Consider the following 26045-nt stretch of genomic DNA (forward strand, 5'->3'; position numbering starts at 1 on the left):
CAGAAAGCTTTATTCAAAGCCTCAGTGCCTTCACATCAGATTTGAACCAAGTGTTTAGTTTCTATTTCTTATCAAACTACTTTATCGTATGATCAAATTATTTACAATTCTTTCAAAAGATAGTTGTTTTTTTCACTGCAACATCTGCATTCCCGCCTTGAAAGTGAAAAACATTCACAAAGATTAGAGATATTGACACATTTTCCTTTGCAATATTTTCCCCCATTTTGTACTTTAAAAGATGTAATTGCTGGAAGATCTTTCCTTTTAAGAACATTATTGCTAATATAAAAAGCCATATAATGTCTTTCAAAGTCCATAAATTGGAGAGATGAATTGTAGTGGAGTTACGTCTTACCCACATAATGACACGGGTGATAGTTGCAGCAAGTGTAGTGTTAATATTTACAGTCACTCAACACTTCTCTTTATAAATGATTTTGAATATAAATTTAATATGAAATAAATAGCAACAAAGTTGGTTTTATACCCCTTCTTTTCAGTGTGACTCCAGTTGGTTTTATACCCCTTCTTTTCAGTGTGACTCCAGTGTTGTTTTAACAGTGATTCTTTTCCCTCACTTCTATGAGCAGGAAAGAGGGGTGAGAAGGATTTTCCTTCTGCTACCAAACTCTTCACTTTGTAGCTTCATGCTGCTTTTCTTTGTCTTCTGTCCATGAAGAGGAAGCCTTTACAATTCAATTCTTCTTTCATCAGTAACAAGGGCTTCCTAGACTTGTTACCACATACTAATGGAACACACGCATCTATGAATTTATACTCATATGACATCCGTGTCCTATTCTTCATGTGTTTAACAAACTCATTCTTACTTGGTCTTCATCTCAGTCTTACTGACACTCATCTCTGTTAAGCTGTGCTTTGTTTAGTGAATTAGAGATTTGCAAAATGAGTATAGAGCACTTCTAACTCTCACTTGTGATCTCTACATGTGTTGCAGCAATCTGATAGATACAAATCACTACACTGATTTTGAGGTCCTTGAGAATTAGCTCCTGGTTTCTGATTGTCAGTGTTTGACATTATTAATTATTCAAACAACATTTTGTCCTGTCGTCTTCATCCATTCTCTGACATAGTGGCCTAATAAAAAAGGTTTGCATTGGATTCATCTGCATTAGCATTCTAGTTCGAATCAGGAGCAACTTTGGGGATAAATAGCTTGATTTTTCCCATTTACTGATCTTTGGTTCACATCAGAAAGCCACATCTAGAAGTACATAAGCTGCATTACTTTCATATTAAATTAAACCAAAAATGTGCTTGAACTACTAATAGGCATATGATCCATGGCCAGAGACGGTCCAAAGGAAACCCCACGAAATGTGGATGGCATATGCAGTATATATGTTCAGCACCAACTGTTTTACTTGCTAGATTTGCAGTTTATGTCCATGCCATTTGGTAATATAGACAGCCACTGTCTCACAGAAAGTCTGGATTCATTCACTAGACCAGCCCTTGAGTCCTTCATTGTCAAGTAACTAGATGCACCATACAGTATATTCAATTCCAAATGTGAAGTATATCATATCTCCCTGCAGCAATCCCACAGAATAAATGGGGTAATGGAGAGTTTGCTGGTGGTCTAGTTGGGGTGTTATATTGGGAAGAATTACTGGAATGGGTTGGTTTGTTGTTGTTTGCATGGGCAGTCTGCCTATTGCTTAGTCCTTGAATTCTGGCATTAATTCTTATTTTCTTTAGTGGCTATAAAAGAGGGGGGAGGAGTGGTTTAAGAAACAGACTTCTCTTTTGTCCTGTTCAACTGAAAAACAATTATTGCGTATGTATTATGTGGTAGTTTTGTGGGATCTGATAGTCCAGCCAAAGTAGGGAAGCACCAAAGGATTGCTCAGAAATCCATCCACATCTCTGAGACTTAGTCTGCATATCAGAGATGAAAAGATACACCAAGCCTCAAAAGGAATTCCAGAGATTGGTAGATTGGAATCGCATACTAAAAGGAAATTTTTCGAATTAATGAACTGTCACTGTAAATTGAAAAGGGTGGTTGTGGCACTTTCCTTTCTAAAACCTTCAAACTCTAGTAGCCTGTTATTGAACAAATTTGAAAATTTCATAGAAACTTTATTTTAAAATAACTGTATTCTGGCAAATTGCAATAGGTTACAATTTTGCTTAGTAAGGCTTTCAAATATTTGTTTTTATAGCATTTTGCATGCTATATTCACAGGATATACAAGCCAAAATATTTCTTTTGTTTTGTAGGCAGCTAAGCTATGTGCATCCTTGGCGTTTGCTGTATACAGTTAAGATAATGTTGAAAGTAGAACATAAGAGGGTATTAGAAAGTTTTCTACCATCTATTCTGGTTCCATTCAGTTCCAATATATTAACTTTTAGTAAAACTACACTGACCTTTTTAATGCTGCAGAAAATTTGTCAGATGAATGCATGACCAGTTTCTTCTAAATGCAAATCATTTGAGGCCTGTTTGTGCACTAGGCTGGCCCAAAATTAAGAGTGTGACCAGTTGCATTTGACAGAAATTATTTTCTAGGGAATTATTTGTACACCTAAATATTTGCATTTCATGGCAGAGCATGGGGGCTAAAAGGGGTAGGTGAGCTTCTGTGGCACCATTCCTCTCATCTCTGAAGATGATATGTGACAAATATTGTCATTTTGGTTATCTTGCTTTGGTTTATAATTCTCAAGTGGGTGTTTTAGGTTATTATTTCAACTGGCATGAATACACCAACTGTGTGTCACCATAGAGAGTAATTAATGCTATAGTACACATATCTGTTTTGAACTTCTTCCATTTGGTCAGATAACGCTATTATTCTTCTAATACTTTTTGCAATGATGAAGGAGCTTGTTCATTGTTCTGAGAAAATATTTACCAATGGGACCACTTGCAATCCATCACTAAAAATGTACTGTCTGACATCATCAGAGAGCTTTAAGAAGCAAAGTAAATATATATATATAAATTTAGTTATTTACATAAGTACACAGCATGAAATGGCTTTATTTTTACAGCTTTGGCAAGCAGTGCATGCTGGGAAAGAGCATAGTATGGGATCTTACCTGGATGCATTAACTTTAGGAAATACTCCCAAGCTACCGAATTCTACACAAAGTGATCTCAAACCACAGAGTACGTAGCAGATTTAAGGCCTAAGTCACTGCAGATGTGACCTGGCCTCAGTGTGAAGAGACACGAACCAGGAAGACAAGATGGGTGCAAAAGAGTGTCAAGACATATATGTGGAGCAGAGGAAAGAAGGTGGGGAGGAGAGGGGTAGGGGAAGGGGATTGGAGGTAGCTGCAGGTGGGAAAGGGTGGCAAAACCAGGATGTTAGAGGGTGAAAGCAAAGTGCAGCTGTGTCAGAGACAAGTACAGACATATTGTCTGCTTGGGTCTGACCTGCCCCCTGAGTCTGTCAGGTGGTCAGAGATTAATGGGCAGTGGCCTTTCATGGATTCTGGGGAGGGCTAAAGAAGGCCCCTGTCCAGTATATTTTCTTTCCCTTTAGTCATACTATGAAATTGTTTGATATCACTTGTTAAAAGGAGATGTTCACAGGGAGACAGAGCAGATCAATCCTAAGGAACAGAAGAGATTGCACTAGGAAGATCTTTAGTTATCAGGAGTTGGGGGGGGGCGGGGGGGAACAAGACAAACCTGCCATCAGTATGTTTCCTAGCTCAAGCTTTTATGCAAGTTTTATGAATACTTTCCCTGCCATTTGATGTAAATTATAGTAACCATAGGCAACTGTAGGTTTAGTTTGTAATTGTAGCTGTGACAGTAAAGATGCTTTGGTACAGCACAGAAAAGAAAGCAGTAAAGATATTTTCACACCTCTGACATTAATCGGATTGGGGACATATCATTACTGGTTTGTGGACTATATATTTTTTAAAGCAGCAGTGTATGAGAGAAAGAGTATGCTTGCCACTTAAGACAACACGAAACACTTCTCATTATGAAAAATAAGAGCATATACTGCAAGTGAGCAAGGATTAGTGAGTTATTTTCAATCAACAGGTGTCAGCAGAATTCTGAAATGATGAATTATTATGTCAGTTGTAGCGGGCAGAATATAAACATATTTATTCTTTGGAGAAGCAGTATCTGTGAAGGATAAATCATGAGAAAAGTAATTAATAATGAAATTTTAGAACCTTTACCACAATGGAAGGAATCAGCCAACACCCAGTAAGGCAATGGAAACATGTCTTTGTTGTGATTGATTTTTTTGTATCTTCAAATTATTAGTGAAACATGTTTCCCACCATGGTTAAAATGAAGTAATACTAAAAATAACAAAGGGAGACACCGTTTCATATCATTCGTAACAATTCTGCAATTGTAGTTGCTAGTGGAGTATATAAGCAAGTGTTAAAATGTTTTGTTCTTACACATTTGTTAAAATATGAAGGACTACAACAGATATGTATTTATTTTTATCTAAGAGTGACTTTAAATACTATTTAGCCTTCACTTGTTAGTACTGTTGTATTGGCTGAAAAATAAAATGTGACAATTAAACCTGGCAAATTCATTAACATTTAAGTGAAAAAATGGCCATCTTTTCCATTTATGGGGATAGCCCTGGTAAACACCCTGGTTTAAAAATAAAATAAAATAATAATAATACAAAAGCCTATCTGTCTTAGTCAAGAGAGCTGAATTTCCCATATCCACCTCCAGTTTCTTTAAAAGTTCCAGTAGCAGTAAAGACTGATACAATTTGAGTTAGTGCATTTTATTTAGCTGGACAGTTCCTCATCAAATATATCAGTAAAAATCTCTTATTAACGTGTTATGACTGCATGATGGTAACCTTCCAGTTAAGGTGAGAATGGTCTGATCCCTCCAGCTGGAAGTGTTGAGAATTGACTTTAGCAGGAGAAGAACTGGTTCACCACAGGGAATTATATGCTGCTTTTACTTTTTAAAGATGTTTTTAGGAAACATGCATATAATGACCTATAATGTTTATAGATAGTCATATTTAAAACGACATTTCACTCTTTCGAAATTATTCTTTAAGATACTTATTTCAAAAAACTATTGTAAAAAAGAAATACTCATCATGAAGATTTGAGGTTGATTCAAACCATTTTCCTACCTTGAGTATTATTCCCTGCTGTCTCTTCCTTTTGGTCTAGATCCAGGTTTCCATAAGCATTCTTGTGCAAGCTATCTTACAATCAGTTCCCAGATTCCTAATCACAGGCAAATTTGAGAAAAGATGGAATACTGTTATCAGATGATAACTGAGAAAGTGAAACTGTATTTTCTATTGAATTACTGTAGGCAGGCGTGGTTACCAAAGGTAACAAGTAGTTGCAGTTACTTTTCTTGCTACAGTAGAGGCATCCAGTGGCCCATATCAATTGGAGGTGGTGGAGTGGGTGCTGGGGATCATGCAGGTGCAGAAATTACAACCCGGGGAGTTTACTGTCTGGAAGGCATACTTCTCCAGTGGAGGCTTTTCTTGTTGGTGGCTGAAAGCTGCACCTGAATATACTATAGAATTAAGTGGTTGTATGAAAAAGCTGCCAGGCCTCAGATAAGCTCTTCTGTTCTGTTTGTTCCTAGACCAGGAATCTGACTGTGGATGGGAGTTTCGGAACATGGTCACAGTGGAAACCTTGTATCCACACTGATGGTGCCAGTGTCGGCTCCTGCCTCTGCAGGACTCGTCTGTGTGACAGCCCAGCTCCTCAGTGTGGAGGTTGGCTGTGTGAAGGGCCAAGCATGGAAATTGCCAACTGTTCCAGGTACACAAAACAATTTCGGGATCTAGTATTTAAGTTTTTAAAAGTTTTAACTTATTCAGAGCAGAATCTACCCTTTGAAATCTCATTTGCAATCCATTGGCTGTGTTCTGTACCTGAAACAACTCCTAGCAATGGCCACAACAAATGTGTTGGAATGTATCTCAAGTGTGGCAGGAGAGAGAATGAGTCAAGTAGCAAACAGTGACTTCAAATGCTGTGTACCATATTACATTGTCCTCAATTAATTTTAACAAAAGCTAAGAGGGGAAAAAGAGCAATGTTGGATAATGTCTAAAGTATGACACTTTTTCTCATTCGGTGACTTTTCTGGGCAGGGTAATCAGAAAAAAAGTGAATTGTCCTGTGAGTTCTATAAGTTATACACTTTTTTCTCTGGAATTTTACATTTTTAAGGTAACTGTTTACCTTTTTGTTTGCTTCATATCACCAGCGTATTTCTCTCTCCACCTGGGGGAAGATGTTTTTGTTTTGTCATTTGGTAGTATCACAACATCTAGATCTATTACCAGTTTGTATGCCACTCCTCAGACACTTTTTTGTCTTCCTCTTGCACATAACCACTTCCAGAAAAAGTAGCAAAAACAGATTGTTTTTTAGGGACTCAGAACACTGTTTATTCTAAACTGGTTTGGTAAATGCAGAGGTTGTTGGCTCGGTAGCTTTGAGCTGACACCTGGTGATTGTGAAAAAAGTGACTCAGTTTCATTTGGAGTTCATGTTTAAAACATTGTACATATTTAAATCACAAGACAAAAATTTCATACTGGTCCATTCTGCTTATGTTCAGAGGTTCTTTTTGCTTCTTGTCTCTACTTTTTTTTTAAACATCAGAAGCACATGATGCTATTTCGTAGTGAATAAAACTGATTATCCTTCATCACAAGGTAACTGCAAGCACTATAAGTTGAAATAGTAATCTTAGGGTAATTATTAGAAACATAACAATATAGTATTTACATCAGATCAGGAGAATGATAGAAAAGAAGATAAGGATGCTGTGTGATGCTGAACAATCAAACAACAGTTATTGGCTGTCAGGCTTAGAAGGGAACATGATTTGGGACTTGAATCATGCTGCTATTGCCAGTACTGCGCTACTGGTTTAACATCTTGCTTCTTTAAACACTCCTGTATTAGTTTTTGATCACCAGAATTCATGGATACCCAGATATCATGCTCATTTTACCACTTAGGCCAGACATTCCACTGACAAAGATCTTATTTTTTGTCTAAATGTGTTAGCAGGGATATCTGACTTTTTTTTCGAAAGCGGTTTTCTGCATTATCAACTTGTATATCCCTTAAAATAACAATACATCAAGATTAGTGACATTTGAACTGATGGTTTTTATGATAAATTATTGAAATAGTCTTGCATCTTCTTTATTATTGAATCTAGTTAGTTTTCAATGTTAAAAATAAATTGATTTCAAAATCAAGTAAGTCATTATTTTAACTTTTGCTTTTATGGTGAAATTTCAAGAACTCATTATGACTGAGTTTTATTTTTCTTGATTTTTCTGTTTTATCATCAATACAAAGACTGCAGGCTAGCCATTGAAAAGTTCTGGAAACTGCTGAAGTTCACCATTTTTTGCCTAGGACAGGGTATGAAATTCCTTTTGAGACTTTTGGTCCAGTACTTTTGTACTGGAAGTATCTTATTGAAATTGTGATCTAATACATCTTGACACTTACTTCTCTTGAAACTTTTTTCCTTTTTCTAATCATTTTCCTTTCAGAAGAGGGAGCAAAACCTGACATTTTAATCTCCCTGTAAAAAAGAGCTACAAATAATACTTAGATTAAATACATAATTTAAAGTTATCTTCAGAACTTTGGTACAGGAATTTGAAGATCAGATCTACCCTGAATAAACTGACTGAAAGAAACTGAATAGCTTCATATCTTTGGACTTTGTATTTTACTTATTATGTAATGGGGTCTGTTTAGCAGCTGCTGATTACAAAGCATGGAATATGGATGGATCAGAGCACCTCTATTTTAGCTCAATATTCTTTAAGAAATGGAACGTCCTGCAGTATAAATGATTTCTGCAGAAATATTAATGGGCCAGATTCTGTTGTCAGTCACACCTAATCAGCCATTCGCTATATATAACAGATGACAGAGCCTGAGCTTTTTATTCTACCAGAAATGGAGGCTGGACACCTTGGACTTCTTGGTCACCTTGTAGTACCACTTGTGGAATAGGCTTTCAAGTTCGTCAGCGTTCCTGCAGCAATCCAACCCCTCGACATGGAGGACGTGTCTGTGTGGGACAGAATCGTGAGGAGAGGTGAGTTATCTTTTCTCTGTCATTTGTTTTAACTTCTTCTGCTCAGCTGTATTCCGCAGGACATTTTCTCCTTTACCTGCCTTGGCTTTTTTCTTCCCCTCACTTTTTGTCTCTCTCTCTGTTTAATTCCACTTCTAAATGGTAGCAATATTCCCTTTAGCAAGGATGTGGGTCTGCAGCAGTTCTTTCATCTTTCACTTAGCTGCATCCCTCCCAAGCCAGCTGAGCTCCTGGTAGTGCCAGAGCATTGTGCTGAAGCAATCCTCTTTGCTGCCCCTTGAGACCCTGAAAATTGATTCCCCTGGAAAATTGATTGCAGCGTGTTTGAATTGTATCTTGCCCAGGCTCAAGACCTGGAATTCATAGCAAAATATAGTAAGGTCACAGCAGTATGTTACTGAAGCTGTGAGTTAATTTTTCCTGTCTTAAATGAATTAAGCATCTATAGAACATGTGGGGAAGTTTCAAGGGCTTTGTTTTATATTCAATAAAAATAATACATTTTGGACTCAAAAATGTTTTAGTAAGGTTTGTATGTATTTTAAATTGTTTGTATATATATTAACCCCTCAGAAGATCAAGTCAGGCATCTAACTCAAGTTTTGATTTTCACAGTCTAGTGCTTTGCATAGGAATGGGCATTTTGTCACTAGCTGAGAATGTAAAGCTTGAGTTTCTGATTCCATTACCCATACATCCAAAAGTCTCTAATTTTTAAGTTATGTGCCATGAATTTTAACAGGAATTAAACATTTCTTTAAACCAAACTGAGATATATTCAGGCAAACTACAGTTCTCGTTTGTATTATCTTGTTTCCTGAGGCATGCCAAAAAGCTAGATAGCAGAAGACTGTTGTTAGTGTTAGCATTTGGAGTACTGTAGCTATCATTCCAAGAGATACGTGAGGGTAAGTTTGCTCTCAGTGTGCACTTGTAGCTTACTTCAGTGTTTCTGTAAAATACTTTCACATAACCAAAGGAGGAGGAATGATTTAGCATCCTATATTGCAGTCAGATAAAAGTGAGATTCAGTAACCTTTATGATGAGATTCAGCGTGGGATTTATTTATACATCAACCCTACCATTTTGTCAATGAAGAGATTCCAGTGAAGGGAAGTTGCATCATGTATTTATGTATTAACAGAAGATCAGAGACAGGACCCTGCCTTTCCAACTCTATGTGTAAAGGATCAGTATGGTAGCACGTGAACACTTCTTGCTGTTTCAGAGCCATGATTATTTACAATTATTCATCACAGAGGGGAACATTTTGTTCTTCTGTAAATTACTTTCTGGAAATAGGTTGTCCAACAAAAAAGCTGTCACCACCAAATGTAGAATTACTAGAGTTACATAACTTTGTCCAGAGTTTAGTGATGGAGTATGAATGTTAGTAATTATTGTTCATCTTAATTTTAATATGGAATAGAAGTACAATAAGGAGGTTTAGAGAGATGCAGAAAACAGAAATACTTAGGCGACTGTAAGAAAGAAAATGTCTGCTATTAAGAAAATGGATGCACTAAAAAAGCACTTACAAAATAGAAAGTGATACAATGAGTTGAAACAATAACAACTTATAAAGGTTGAATTTTGGTATGCAGTAGTTCCAAAGAAACAGGAGGCTTAAGGTACTCTGCTTTTGTAGCCTGCAGGTAACTTGTCCTTTCGCTCCTCACTCAGCTGAGCAGCAGTCTGGGATGGATGTGGCTGTGAGTTCATTGCAGAGCACCCTTTGTCTTTCATAGCTCCTCTGTTTCCTCTCTCCTTGAAACACCCTCAACTCTCATGGATGTTTCAGCTCCATATCCAGCCTCCTCCAACTCAGTAGCTTACTCACAGCTAACCTTCCTACCTCTACTCTGGTTTTGTTTAGGCTACCGGTGATGTATACTGATACTTTCAAAAGGGTACATATAATTTAATTCAAGAAGGTGTGGTATGTTAGAAAATTTTGCCATATCATTTGTAAGGCTGCTCTTCTAGAGAAATGGGGCACCCTAACAATTATTTCCCAGGATTTTGTCAATGTCAGGCCAAGTATTTGAGTAAATCATTTTGGAGCTGTAAGGAGCAAATAGTCCTGAGGACAAGTCAGTGTACGATTTGTAAAAGTAAAGGTATTTTTCTTGCCTTATAGAGAGTTTTGAGCTGTGAGAACAGTGAGTATCAGCTTTTTGATAGTCCTAATTCACTGCTTCACTCAAGTACCTGTGGAGTTAGATCTGCATCAAATGGAGACTGTGAATTTGAGAATTAGGCCCAGTATATTTAGGACAGCTAAGCAAATAGTCCACATGCAGGAATTCATAAGAAGTATTTAGCTTGTTTTCTGCATCTGCAGTACCTGTAAGCAGCTTTTCAGATTTAATTGAAATTAATGGATGTTCATAAATAGCTTAACTTCTTAGTTCCTTTATGGCCCAGCCTATGTGTGAAGTCAATATATGTACAGTCTTAGTAAAAATTGCAATTAGGTGGTTTATACACTGTGAGCCTGTGTCTTTATAAAAGTGCATGTTCATGTCAGCCTCCCGTATTCAGGAATGCAAATACAGAAATTGGCTTCTGCAATCACCATTGTGCTTAGCTTTGAACAGCTTTTCGATGAGCATTGGTTCCAGTGGAACTCCACTGCATCATGCTGTAAAAGGTAAACACAAAAAAGGCAGCATATGGCTGAAGCAAATTCTCCTACAAATGTGAATGAATATTCAGTTTTAGAGTGTTTGTTCATGCATTAAGGACTAAATGTTTGACTAGATTACATTTGTTTTTCCTCATGAAAGCCATGCTCCTACAATGTCTTATGTATCAAGCAGCTTTGTGCTTGCTAGTCATTCCCTTGAAATCAATGGCAATAGTTACCAGTTTAAAGTCATGCAGACAGATTAAGCTGTTGCATGCTCTGTTGCTAAAGGGGGGAATGGAAAATAGTTAGGAGATAGCAGCAAAGACTAGGATACAAAGCCAATTTGCATTGTAGAAATAGGTCAAAAGTGCAGCTGATATCCTGTGTGTTTAGACAGAATATGGGAAGGGAGTAAAAGTAGTATTTTAATAAAATTTGTTTATCAGAGGAAATATATTTGTTGTTGAAACTCAAGATGGAAGACATCCTGATATTCCTTAGGGACGTACAAATTTACATTTTTTCCTGTGGGTGGAATATTCCTTAAAGTTGCTGGAAAACTCTCCAAGTTTTAGTTTATGTAGTTTATGGTGTCCTCTCTTTATTTCTTTGTTGAGTGAAAATGTTTGTCCAGCCTCTTTCTGGGGAAAGAGGACTTTTTGTGTATGGGTTCACTAAAGCCGCTGATCTCCCTCTAATTTGTGCAGAAATGAGGGACATTAGAGTGAGAAGCCCTTGTTTTTAGTGAATGTATTTATCTTCCATGACATAGGAAGAAAGAAAAAAAGAAGAAGCAGAGCCAGTCAGAAAAACAAATTGGCTGGAGGTGAGGAGTAAAGGTCTGAAAACCCTGGAAGTTTTCTTGATATGTAAGATTAGAAGTACTGGGTATTGTCATCTTTTTGTACACAATCAACAGCAGATATTCAGAGCTTTGGGCTTGTTTTCATGATAAGGAGAAACTGTTGAGTAAAGTGTCTTTTCTGTGTAGTACTGTTAGTTTTTGAATAGCACACACAAAATTTTGTCTCCTTCGGCAGAGCAGATCAAACATCGTGAGGCTTTTGGTTTGCTGGTGGTTCCATTGCTGCCATTTCTGCCAACAGCTTGCCAGGAAGCGTGGACTTTCATGCCCCTTGGTTTCGTTGCTTCCTCCTGCTCTATAGAAATCCCTGAGAACACATGCCCCAGCCCCAATCCATGTGCCACAGGCTCCTAGGTGGAGATTTCTGTTGTTTTAGTAATCTCCTCCCAAAAGGCATCTATTTACATCATATGTCTGTCTTCAATTACAGGAATCCAGCATTCCCATCAACTTCAGTATAGACTCTGCTTCCCAGTAAATCAACAGCTGGTATTAGTATACCTGCCACAAAAATGTATCTCATAAGAATGGGCAGGCAGTGATGGAGGTTAATTTGTTTTTCTTAAATACACTCTAGTGCGATACTGTTCAAAATTAAAAATTATGTGTTTAAATAAAATAGCATCCCTTTGGAAAATAAAAAAAAAAACAACACATTTGTAACTGGCATGCAATTAACCTGACGTACTCAGTGCTGCATGACAAGATGTAAATAAACTGATGTATTATTAAAGGGTTAGATCTTCATAGGGACAAGAACAGTTGCAGTTGTACTGAAATTGCCTAAGTAAAAATTAAAAACTGCTCTATGAACTACTGGTTATCAACCAGATCTGGACAGAAGATGCTCTCTGTCTCCCCAGTATGACAATTCATTTATTCAGGGCATTTGAACTTGGATTCCCCCTGGTAGGGGAAGGGTCACTGTACCAAACTCTCATTTTTCTAGGCTGTTCTCCCTTCTGACCTCATCACAGTTAGAGATGAGATTAGGGGAGAGGGCAGTGGTTTCACAGATCCAAGTTTCTTATATTGCATGTTTTGCTGAATTACTGTAAACTGTTAGCCCTGTGGGTCCTGAGAACAAATTTAAAAGGGGAAAAAAGAGCAAAAGTGCAAATGGGAAAAAGGGGTTACTGAGTGACTTGAAATACAGCCAAGAAGAGACATAATAAAACTTGGCTCAAAAACCCTTCCTGTAGCAAAGCTCTCGAAGACCAACTGCAGGGATGTCTCTAACTATAAAAGCATACCTGATATTTTCAGAAGTTGGCTGGCTGAAATGAAAATGAGATTGCACTTATAGGCTTTGATGTTTCTTTAAAAAAAAAAAGAACACTCAGCTCTTTTTTTTTTTTCTTTTTTTCCCCCCCTTTTTGTCTAAATGGAAGTTAAGCAGATTGCATGGGCATTTTAGATGTTTTTCAGTTTCACTTTGTAGCTTCAGCTATGTCTTTAAATAGTCTTGGTTAACAGAATTCTGACGTTGCCAACCTTTGAAGTGCTGACTGTGTCAATTGTTACGTTTCTTTTCTGTCTACTGCTTAAATGACAGAGCAGGTGATATGGCACATTGGCATTAAAAGAGGCACTGTGCAAAAGTGAAGTGTGATGAATCTCATCTAAGTGTGATTTATCACACCTAACTTTAAGTGTCCACAGTGTGTTTATCAGTGACTCAGATGTCTGAACTCCCACTATAGTCTGTAGAAATCTAGTCGATATGGACAGTGGAGAACAGAGAGTAATTTGTCTTGTTTTACTGTAGATTCCTACATTTGGTCAAATTAATCATTCCAGCCTCCATTGCTTGTATTGATGAAGTCTTTGGTGACTGTAATGGAAGCTTAGACACCTGTCTCCCTTGCAGACACTGAAAGTTAGATGAAATTAATCCCACTGCTACATCAGACTTATCTGTCTAGACTGCCTTTATAGTTAGTGTAGAGAAATCAGTACAATGAGGACTTGATTTGTAGGACCTACATTAGACACCTACTTTAGGGTGGCATTAATGATGTTTTTAAAAAGACTGTTTCTTTCCATTGACTGTTGCTCAAGTTTAGATGACAACTTCATTTATAGACATCTACACTGTAAATGTCTATATTTAGGTGAGATGAGTCCTACCATCAGTTATACTTTTTATGTGGCCATGTATCAGTAATTGCCAACTTCATGACAAAGACTTTCTTTATCCCATGTGTGTGTCCCAAACTAACTTGGCACATCTACATTAAAAACTAGTAAGTTCTGCAAAATAGGTACTCATATGAATAAATGAATGGTGATGATTGCATCTATGTGTTACTGGGCAAACATTCCCAACTGATGATCACAGAGAAAATCTATGGCAAATATTCTCATAAATGAGAGCATGTGACACAGAGTATACGTGCAGCTGTCTGAATTTTGGGGGAAGACTATCCAGTCACAGAACATTCCTCTGCATCTTCAGTGATAGCATAATGTGAACTGTGAAATAGAAGTAATGATCATGCAGAAAAAAATAGTCTATGCACAGGCTGCTGTTGAAAAGCATTTACCCAAATCATGCACTGAAGAATTTTGAGAAAGCAGATTTGTCAATATTGGGAGGAGTTTTTCTCAGTTTACTGGAGAACTGCAGAAAAGGTCAATACATGCTGTTAATAGTTTCCATAACTATACAGAAACATAAAAACAAATCTTACTTCCTTATTTGTCCCCCACCCAACCTTTTAAATTTCGATGGAGTTGCTCAGGACCAAAGACAAGCTTTGAATCATAGACTCTGACATATGTGATAAACCTACAGCTATATATAACATACAGAAACAACATCCACAGAATTTGGAACATAAAACTTCCTTTGTAAAGAAGAATTAGACCTTGAAGATCATGGGACTTTCTGCAGAAAATGTGGCAATGGTTATTATTTTTGAAAATAATAACAGTTTATACTGTCATTGTTTCTGTTTGTGTAAAAAAAACATTATTTAAGTTTTCATTGCATAAGAGTACAAAATGATGGAAACTTGCTAGAAGGGGAAGAAGCCAGTGGATTTTGAACGGCCCGTGTATTGATTGTTTGTTCAGGATAGTCAGAAGTAGTAGGAGCAAGAACTACTCAGAGACTTCCATAAAAGATCAGAATGGTCCTTTTGGATCATCTATTTTCTGAACATCTGTCATGGCTTTAATTTATCCCAAATAAGAACCTAGTCTCTTTAAGATACCCAGTCACACTTTCTGGTGGCCCGAATCTTTTGAACCTGTGGAGAGGATCTTTACCAAGCAGCACATGATGCACCTAGTATTACTAGATGACAAGCTCAAAAAATCAGGAGTCTTAGGTTTTTACAAAAAATGAGAAAACTCACTAAAAGTTGAAACCATCCCAACCAACTGAATGTCTCATTACAGTAACAAGCTGGGCAGTAAAAAAATTCCTTCTTCCCTCAAGAAGCTGGTAGGCCTCTGGATCAGTTTGCAGTGTGCTGGGAAATCCTTTAAGGGTTACAATAACTAAAAACACCCTTTAAGAGATAAAGTACCATCAAAATAGTATAGTTGTTTATACCTAGAGTCAATGTTTTAGCTTTATTTTACCCATAAAATTGGAGATACTGGAGAAGGCAAAAAAGCCATTTCAACTTTCTAAAGAGGAGAGAAATGGATCCTAATCAAGGCTTAGCTAGAGACTGATAAAAGATTGCCTGCATAAATGGTTACCTTTCATTTAGTTGAGTCAGTCCTCCCCCAAGATACATCTACACTACTTTTTTTCTTTTTTTTTTTTTTTTACTGAAATAGTTGTCAACCTTGCTTACATGTTCCCAGTGCAATACTGTGGTTGGATCGCATAGGTTGTATAAAGGCACTAAATAATGCAAAAAAAGTTTCACCCCTTCACCCCCATTATGGCCTAAAATAATAATCTCCAATGTTTAAACACTCTGTGCAGTGTGACAGCTGTTAGTTCAGTGCTTTAAAAATAGAGAGGGGACCTTTGGATAAAGTATTTCCATGTGCAAACATCTGTCTGAATAACGCAAAAGAGGGACTTCGGGGGAGGTGTCTTTTTGGTACTAAATAGATTCTTTTCTTCCTTTGTTGCCTCTTCTCACAGGTACTGCAATGAGCATTTGTTGTGCCCTCCTCATGTGTTTTGGACAGGCTGGGGTCCGTGGGAACGCTGCACTGCTCAGTGTGGAGGAGGGATTCAGGCTCGGCGTAGGACATGTGAAAATGGTTCCGACTGTCCTGGCTGTAGTGTGGTAAATAATCCTCTGCTTTCCCTTCAGCAAATGTGCATATGTCCGTATGTCCCACCCCTAACATGATTCATCAGAGTGTATTTGTATCTGTGGTGCTCTTATGTGCTGAAATTTATACAGTTTTTCAGTCAGAAATTGGCACTGTTCAGCTTTTGTACAGTAACCTCCAGAATATGGGCTTTCTGAGGCCAAGTTGGTGCAGATGCGGATATGTCATTGACATGTTTATGGTGTTTATTACTTTTATCACCACGGTATATAGGAACCCTTGCTATGAGCCCAGGGCTCCGGTGTGTCAGGTCCAGGAAAGCTCAGAAAATTGTAAGATTAAATCTAATATAAAATGAGAGAATAGGTGAATAAAGATTATGTGGAGCCATGAGGAAGTGCTGAAATAAATTTGATTAGTGATAGATAGTACACTGGGAAAAATACTCTGTATAAGTATTCTTGAATGGGGCAACACTGTCGAAGCCAGAGGAAAGGAGGTTGTTGCAGGATAATGAAACTGAGGGAAAGTCTTAGCAAGTGTGGGTAAATATCAGAAGATGTACCTTAGAGTCTTGTTTCGTGTTACAACTAATGAGAGTCTAATGGTGGGTTGACACTGAAAAGAAAAGGGTGATTCAGCTCTCTCTCATCTCTCCTGCTATCCCCAGCTACATGTTCCTGCTGCTCCTGTAGTATTAGAGCCAATGATTGTGCAACAAGGCAATCCAAATGTTTTTTTGATTATTTTGAAAACTTTTGCTTTGATGGTTTCAATAAAATTTAGTTCTGGAGTACAGGATTGTCTTGCCTAATACTGTGTACCAATGGAAACAACCCAAACCAAAAGTAGGTAGAAACCCACTGTAAACCCTGCTGTCCTTGCAAGACAAAGGACTTAGGTAGGAAGTCTCTATTTTGCTTATTAAGTTTAAGTGAGTTTGAACCTAAAAGCTGCCTCTCTTGAGTCAGAAGTTTTGCAGTCATAGAAGGACTTTGTGGATAAGCATACCTGGACAAGAATGCTTTGGATAATAATTATTATGTTGGCTTCATTATTTCTTACAGTTTGTTTTACTAATGTAGACAAGAGCAATTTGAAATATTTTTATGCCTTCTCATAATTGTCGAATGGGTGAAATATATATATAGGACAGTAATATCAAAAGGGGAAGGACAGTAATATAAAGCCTATATATAATTTATTCCTATAGAGGTTCTTCTGCTTCAACATCATTTTTCCTTTTTATTGTTACAGGGATGTATTCTTCAAAATAATTAAAACAGTGGATTTTTACCATAGTGAATAAAGGAGAAATTATTGTGCCTTGTTACTAAAAATTTCCTATCTTTACTATGTGTAGTAAGGACATACTAAACTTTGGTTAATATGTAGCAAAAGATGTTTACTGAGTTTAATTTGTTTTTAAAACCTTTTCCTCTGAGGATCTTGCAGCAATTGGAAAGCTAATTAATCTCAAGAAAAATTGCAATGAAAGCAGCAGCGTTCTACCCTCTCTCTATGGGATATCGAATCTGGCATAAAAGATGTAAAAATGTTATGAGCCCAGCTTTCACCAAAGAAATTACAGGCATATCTGAGAATAGGCACAAGGACTTAAAATATTCTCTTTTTCAACCATTAGGTGATAGCGTTAATTCTAAAGGAGGTTCACCGGGTCTCTTATTTACCTTCAGTAAGGATGTATTCTGGAAACTTTCATAATATATTCATAATAGCGTGAGTTTCCATAGGTCTTCTGTAGCTGTATAGTTCAAAGGCTGTGGTCTGTATAGTCAAGACTTGTGTTCATAAAAGTGGGAAAGAAAAACAGGTAGAGGCCTGGAGAACTGTCATTTAAGAGGAGACTAAAAGTATTAGGTTTCATTTCATCTTGAAGTGAAAAGAAATTTTTGAGCCATTGGAAGTGTAGCATGGACTAGATGCTGTCTCAGAAGCACTTTCAACTATGCTATGATTCTTTGTTTTCAGAAGATTTTTCCAATGGGAGGAATGGAGGAGAAAAGAATAGCACTATTTTTATAAGGCTCATGAAAGGAAGTCTACTGCCTTGTTGCCAGCAGTATCAGAGTACCAGATTTTATGTCACAGGAGAACTTACCTCTTCTGTTTTCCAATCTAAGACCACATTGTGGGACTGTAGTATAGCCAATCCTAATCTGTTTATCTGTTCTCATTTTGAAGCTTTTACCATATTCATAGCTGTTGTCTGTGTCCACCTAATTATTTCTACTAAGCATTTTTGACTCATTTTTTTCTCCCCTTTAGCTTTGTTGTATTGCTGTATGTTTGCAATAGCACAGTAGGTGGTTACTAACTGTGTTTTGCAATTTTTTGTTTTACGCATGTTTGTCATGAGCTCATTCCTTGGGTTTATCTATCCTATAGCAGAAATCAAGCAAGTCACTTGAATAATTTTTATCAGGACTGGATTGTGGAGGGTCATGACAGGGTTAAACTGGTGGAAAGTTGCAAGTAGCAAGCAACAGGAGCCTCAGACAAACGTACCCAAAGACACTGGTGCAGCTGGGAATGATACATCCTGAGAAAGTACAGATAAACTAGCAGAAGCCAGTGGGAACCAAGGTTAAGGGCGAGACAGCTTTTCTAAACAAGTAGCAGAGTACAAGGCATGACCGCTGCGTGCGTGATCAGTGTAATAACTGGCTACCTGTGACATAATCTGCATGATGATTGGCTTAGCAAAGTGTGTCTGTGAAACCACTGAAGCAGCTAACTTTTTAAATATGCTCAGAAATAAACAATAAATGTCTCAGGACGCAAACCCTCCTGAGTCCATGCCATTCATCCGCCACACTGGATAGAGAGATCCCTGCAGTCGTTGCAATATTAGCTTCTTGTAAAATAATAATAAAAAACCTCTGGATGAGGAAGACGCATACAAATATTCCAAAACCAGAATGCTTGAGATTAGATAATGAGAGATAAGACCATCACAGTTAAATTTAAGAGCAGTCAAACTCTGGCAATAGAAAATTTAAGTGGATCACAAAACAGGTATTACTATAATGAATTCAGGTGATACATGAGCTAGAGAAAGCAGGGTGGAATTTTGTGGACTGAACTAATATGACTCAGAAGAAAAATCTCTTTAGATTTTACAGCATACTCAGTAGTATTTAGTAGAGCATTTGCTTCAGAACATGCTGCTTTTCTCTGAGAAGCATGATCTCAGTTGAATTTGCCTCAGGCCAGTAATACATATATATATTTTTTAGAATTATTGCTAGAATAAGAACTCTGGTCTGAGGCTGAAGCTGGGTGACATATTTTACATATATTTGTCCATGTTCTCATTTCAGTCATACTAACATATACATTAATTTTATTAATTGCAATGGAAAACTGGTAAAACATATATACTTTCCACATACCTGAAAGATTTTGCTGTGGAATAAAACAAAGGGGGAATTTTATTCATTTCTTAAAAATAGTTGTCAGTGTTGCATTCATAGCTTCCCCCCCTCCTCCCCAAATGTTCCAGAAGTGTGCTGAAAACAAAACTCTAGGAAGAAAAAATATGTGAAGTAAAGATTGTTATTATATTTTTTGTGGTTCTTTTTAAGTTTCCTTTTGACTTCTTTCTGTTCCAAAACCAAAAAAATATATTCTCACAAGCATGAGATACAAAAAATTACACTTCTTACATGACACTTACCTCCTGTTGCTCATTTCCTTTTCCTATCTTTTGTCTCTAATATAAACTCTTTGGTTATTACCTGTTTCCTGTATGTTTTAAATGTTTAACAAAGTAGAGCCTGGCTTCTTTTGATGCTATATATACTATTGCAATTACAAGCAATGCTAAGTAATTTTAGAGAGTAAAAACAAAAACTCAAAATCACAAGAAATAGTTTCAGAAAATGCTAACTAACAAATTGGATAATGGTACATGTGGCATTCAAATTAGAAAGTTAGTGAGGTGAGTTATTAACTTGGCATTCATATTCAAGTAAAATGTGAAATGTAAACTGGTTGAACTGATGTACATATATATCCAGATGTGAGGCATTTAAGGTAGTCATCAACTACACATCTAGCAATTATTTTGCAGTGTGATTTATTTAATTTTGAAAAAGAGAATAAACTTCAAGTTAAGATGTTTGCTTTCTTGCTTAAAACAAAGCAGTGTGAAGGATCATTTTTGAGAACCATGTAATTTTAAAAGTAATTAAAGCTGAAAAATAAATATTCAGTTCTTGAAAACTGAAAACCCCAAGTGTTTCTACCAGTCTGTTCTGGGAGAAAGTTTGTTCTTATCCTCAATTTAGCAATCAGGTGAACAGGATACACCAGACAGCCCTCTAGTAGTGCATCTAGTATTTTATGTAATGTGTCACAGAGTACTGGTTCAACTCGATAAGGGTCCTGTCTTCAGGTGCCACCAGTCTCAGATGCCAGAAAGAAGGTGAGGAATGAAAAAAACTATATAGACAATTTTACACTTGCAAAATAGTTCTTCTTGACCCCTACAAGCCCCTGGCTAAAACTCAAAATCTGACAGTTAATTATAGCAATCCCTGTAACTTAGAAATGTACCAGTTCATAGGCGGTAAGTGTAATGCAAGTGTTAATATGGGCCACTATTTTTTTAAGGGCCTCTGAGACCTGAGGCAGGACCAAAACTCGTAGATTCTTATATCCTCTGTGTGTGTGTGTGTGTGTGTAGAGGGCACCAAGAATGATGGCACCAAGTAATTTCTAACCTGTAATACTGGAAAGACTAAAACTGTATTTAATATGATTCTTTGAAAACAGGATCTCTAAATTTTAGGACAAGAAGAAAGTGATCCAGGCAGAGAGAGGCTGTTTCTTCTAAATGCAGAGCAATTTTAGAGTAAAAAATAATTAGGGTGTGGAATGGAAAGTGGAATGCAATGCCTTAAACTATCACCAAAGTAGGTCACCTCATACTTTTCTGAACTTATTCTTCAAGAAGATATATTTTTTGTTTTGTTTTTGGTAATCAAAGTATAGCAACTTCAAAGTACCTGGTTTTAAATTTATGACACAATGTTGCAAAGTGGGGTGGTGATTACCAGGATACATAAGCAAGGAGATGTAAGAGTTAGATGATGGATAACGCTAACTGGACATACTAATGGGTTGTGCTGGAAAAAGAAACATCAGATTATTGGGAGATTTCTCTAGATTTCCTGGAGGAATGAACTTGGGATGGAGCCTATATATTATGGTTTTTTTAGTAATTTTAGCAGAAAAGGTTGGATTACATTTGCTAGTGACCTGAAGTTGGGAAGCATCATCAATGCAAAGCATGATTTGCATGTCATATAGGAGGAGGCACTGAAGGACCCTTGAGGGTTGAATTAATAGAAATTAAAAGAGTTGTATCACAATTGCAAAGTCATGGACTTAATGTAAAATCATCAGAAACATCTGCCATCACTTTGAAGCTCAATGAAGAACAAGACAGGAGAAAGACCTTGGTGCATGAGTTGTTTATAACGCTAGCTATACACCAGAAAAGTGATTCAGCTGTAAAAAAATATATAGCATTTAGGATGTTTCAGGCAAGGTATTTCCAATTGAGGCAAAAAAAGGTAGTCCAGGGATTCACATAAACTAATTTCAGAAGGGATGCCTGTAACAGCCAGCCTAAAGTTAGTTAAATCACACTTTTTATGTTTCGTGTATTGCCAGTGATGGTGATTTCTCCACCAGTCCTGGTAAACTTGTACTGTTACTCACCCTCAAAGCTGAGAAACTGAATCTTATTTTGAAACTGAATTTGTCTGGCTCCACTGGATCAATGACTGAACAGTAGTTGGATCTTGTTATGATTTCATCTATTAGTTTTAGAAGTTTTTTCCATCAGATATTTCTTTGTTGTATAAGTATGCAAAAATCTTGATTTTTACTGTATGCAGTTCAGCAATACCTTAGTTCATTGTGCAGTTGCAGTCAAAACAGGGAAAAAGAGGGTGAATAAATTATTGTATAGAAAATCACAGAATCACAGAATCACAGAATCACTGAGGTTGGAAGGGACCTCTGGAGATCATCTAGTCCAACCCCCCTGCACAAGCAGGGTCACCTAGAGCACATTCCACAGGATTGCATCCAGGCGTGTTTTGAATATCTCCAGAGAAGGAGACTCCACAACCTCTCTGGGCAACCTGTTCCAGCGCTCTGTCACCCTCACAGTGAAAAAGTATTTCCTCATGTTCAGATGGAAGTGTCTGTGTTTCCGTTTGTGCCCGTTGCCTTGCGTCCTGTCGCTGGGCACCACTGAAAAAAGTCTGGCCCCATCCTCTTGACACCCTCCCTTCAGATACTTGTACACATTGATAAGATCTCCTCTCAGCCTTCTCTTCCCTAGGCTAAAAAGGCCCAACTCTCTCAGCCTTTCCTCATAAGAGAGATGTTCCAGTCCCCTAATCATCTTTGTAGCCCTTCGCTGGACTTGCTCCAGTAGTGCCACATCCCTCTTGTACTGGGGAGCCCAGAACTGGACACAGTACTCCAGATGTGGCCTCGCCAGGGCTGAGTAGAGGGGGAGAATCACCTCCCTCGACCTGCTGGCAACACTCTTCCTGATGCACCCCAGCATACCATTGGCCTTCTTGGCCACAAGGGCACATTGCTGCCTCATGCTTAACTTGGTGTCCACCAGCACTCCCAGGTCCTTCTCCGCAGAGCTGCTTTCCAGCAGGTCAACCCCCAGCCTGTACTGGTGCATGGGGTTATTCCTCCCCAGGTGCAGGACCCTGCACTTGCCTTTGTTGAACTTCATGAGGTTCCTCTCTGCCCACCTCTACAGCCTGTCCAGGTCTCTCTGAATGGCAGTACAGCCCTCTGGTGTATCAGCCATTCCTCCCAGTTTGGTATCATCAGCAAACTTGCTGAGGGTGCACTCTGTCCCTTCATCCAGGTCACTGATGAAGAAGTTGAACAAGACTGGACCCAGTACTGACCCCTGGGGGACACCGCTAGCTACAGGCCTCCAACTAGACTCTGCGCTGCTGATCACTACCCTCTGAGCTCTGCCATTCAGCCAGCTCTCAATCCACCTCACTGTCCGCTCATCTAGCCCACACTTCCTGAGCTTCCCTATGAGGATGTTATGGGAGACAGTGTCAAAAGCCTTGCTGAAGTCAAGGTAGACAACATCCACTGCTCTCCCCTCATCTACCCAGCCAGTCATTCCATCAGAGAAGGCTATCAGATTGGTTAGGCATGATTTCCCCTTGGTGAAGCCATGCTGACTACTCCTGATCACCTTCTTGTCCTCCACATGCTTGGAGATGGCCTCCAGGATGAGCTGCTCCATCACCTTTCCAGGGATGCAGGCGAGGCTGACTGGCCTGTAGTTTCCTGGGTCCTCCTTCTTGCCCTTTTTGAAGACTGGGGTGACATTGGCTTTCTTCCAGTCCTCAGGCACCTCTCCTGTCCTCCATGACCTTTCAAAGATGATGGAGAGTGGCTTAGCAATGACATCCGCCAGCTCCCTCAGAAATGACCTCAGAAACATGATAGTGCTTTTATATAAATCAGTGTTGTGATCACACAGTTCTTAAAGAATATTGCAAGTGGTAGAAATGAGCTGTGTTCTAGCAAATGTCCCACAGATAGATAAAAGACTGGGATTTTGATAAATCAGAGAAGCCATGATTCCAGTGGATGAAGGACTAATACATAAAATAATGACTGGTCTAGAAAGGAAGTATTGGGATTTCTCTTCACTTTGTATCATAAATATACTGAAATTTAAGGAAATATGGAGCCAATTAAAAGAACTATTTTTCGCACAGGGAGTTGTTAAATAATGTAACTTATTGCAAGAAATTGCTGAGACTTAAAATTTAGTAAGAGTCCAAAAAACCCACACAGCTGGAAGTGTACATGATATCAGGAAAAACTAAATTATAAGAGACAAAGCAATTTATTTAAATTTTTGATGGCATAGTAAATCACATTTTAAAGTTTTAAATCAATTTCTAAATATTAACAATAAGATCAAGAGCTATGCTTTGGGCGCTTCCACTTATTTCTATGCTGTACTTGGACAATAGCCAGAGACAAGATACTGGGTTACATATCTGTCTGATCTAGAATGTCATTTCCTTTGTTCCTCTTTATAAGTGAGTATTGAATCAACTTATAAGAAATTGTCCCCTCATTCATTTTTTCCTTTTAGATTTAACCTCCTGTAGTTAAATGCCACAGTGCAAACATACTTAATAATTATGTTTACACATTTTATACCAAAAAGTGTGCTCACAGACCTGATAGTTAACACAAAGCAGCGTTTTGCTTCAGAATTCTTCTTCACTTGGATCTCAATAAATTGAGGAATGGGTGAAGCCTGAATAACTAATATGTGCCACTGCCATTATAACTTCACTATGCAGGAACTGTTGAAGAGTGTGAGATTGATTTTTTAGCTGGGCTAATTGGCAGCAGTTGTTAGCCATCAGAGTGCAAATAAATAGAACTTCATACAAATTCATGACATGGTCATCTGCTGGCTCATCTTCTGTTTTCGCTTAGTCTCAGAGCATTATAGTAATTTTTAATTTATTAGGCTATGATAGGATTTTGCTTTTCAATGAAAATAATATCAGTAAACTCTATGCTTACCTGGATTGCATCAGGTTGGGGCATCAGTTTAAATAATCTTTGGAATATTTATTGATGGAGTTATTAAAAGGACCTGTTTTTTCTTCCTGTGTTGATTCTCTCATCCTCATCTCTTCTACATTCAGTTCCAGATTAGAAGATTTCTGCTCTAATACTAGACTAGACTAATAAACCAAATCAAAGGAATTAGGTCATTGAAGGCCTGACATTCATCTAGAACAAACATGATCACCAGTCTTAAGAAAAGGCAAACATACACTTGGATTGTCTTTATTTATAATTCTTTGTGCATATTCAGGATGTTGTGACTCTGAGTCCTTTGCAGCATTCTGAAATATATTTAGGCCTGAGTACTCCAGTAGATGGGATTGTATTCTTTATGCCTTTAATTATAAGTTCATGTGAACACTGAACTCATTTACCAGTATGCACAGTGATTTGTCCTCACAGCCCAAAGGGCAGGATGTAGTTCTACAGTCCCCTAACAGGACACTTTAAGGTATTGAAAACAGCATTATAAAACATATATATATTTTTTTTCTATCTGAGAAGTGCAGCTGAAAGTTATATTATTAGTCCTGCAGGTTTCAGGGCAGAATTTTCCCCATTAAACAACACTTGTTTGTTCATTTGAAATATCAGAAAGATGAATGAATTCAAAGTCATAAGAATAAGTCTTTCAGTTTACGTTACCAAAATCTCTGACTTTGTAACTTATTTCTTGCATGAGAGATCAGTGAAGCATCTACTACCTTGTGAAGATAAAGGAACCAATTCAGCTTTCCTTTGAAACTGGTGAAGAATTGGTATGAAAAGTTGGAGTGATCCAGGAATAGGCCAGTCCCACAATGTGATTCTTACTTTGTTTCATCCAGAGAGGTTCTAGCTGGAAAAAAGTAGCTATAGGCTTCACCTTTGTTTTGCAACTATCTGATCAGAGGATGGACAGACACACTTTTATCTCAGTGGACTTTGAATCAGTGTCCAGAAGGAAAAGTGAAAAAGAAACTGTAGAGTTGACATGTTAGCTCTGTTAGCAATTTACTGGCATTTAAAATTAAAGAGTTGATGAGGTCTTCAACTGGTATAAATTGATGAAAACCTGCTGATGCCCTCTAGGATGCACATTAAATCTAGCATGAGAAAACTTTAAGCTACAACTTGACATATTAATCACCTAATCATGAACCTTGCTGCAGAATAACACAGTAATAGGAGAGCCTAAATGCCTTTGTGGTCCTTAGCTCAGGGTACCCTTATTGCCTGCTCTTTGTGCAGTTCATCCTGTTGTGCAGGTAACTAGGCATTTCCTCCACAACAGGCCAGCTAGGAGGCTGCGTGAATATTGAAAAGAAGCATGCTGTGTCAGTGAAAGTACTAGAACCACTTATTTCCTTCATGGATTGAGAGGAAAAGGAAATCTTCAATCTCTTCTTGGGGCCCATGGTAGTACAGCTACTTTGCCCTCTTACACTGGCTGGATTGCTAGGTGCCAGTTCAGATGCGAGTGTTATGCTGCCAGTGTTCACACAGTGCTCAGTACAAGACTCTT

General features: G+C 37.8%; 1 protein-coding gene across 6 annotated transcripts in view; it reads left to right on the forward strand.

The window, feature by feature from the left end:
- SEMA5A (semaphorin 5A) overlaps positions 1-26045 on the forward strand; it is a 326582-nt gene that overhangs the window by 230328 nt on the left and 70209 nt on the right. For all 6 annotated transcript variants that reach the window (XM_067291026.1, XM_067291025.1, XM_067291022.1 and 3 more), the window contains 3 exons: positions 5603-5784; positions 7961-8104; positions 15714-15861. In XM_067291026.1, the coding sequence (XP_067147127.1) occupies positions 5603-5784; positions 7961-8104; positions 15714-15861 (474 nt within the window). The remainder of the gene's footprint in view (positions 1-5602; positions 5785-7960; positions 8105-15713; positions 15862-26045) is intronic.

This window comes from Apteryx mantelli, chromosome 2, assembly GCF_036417845.1.
Source record: "Apteryx mantelli isolate bAptMan1 chromosome 2, bAptMan1.hap1, whole genome shotgun sequence".
Lineage (NCBI taxonomy): Eukaryota > Metazoa > Chordata > Aves > Apterygiformes > Apterygidae > Apteryx > Apteryx mantelli.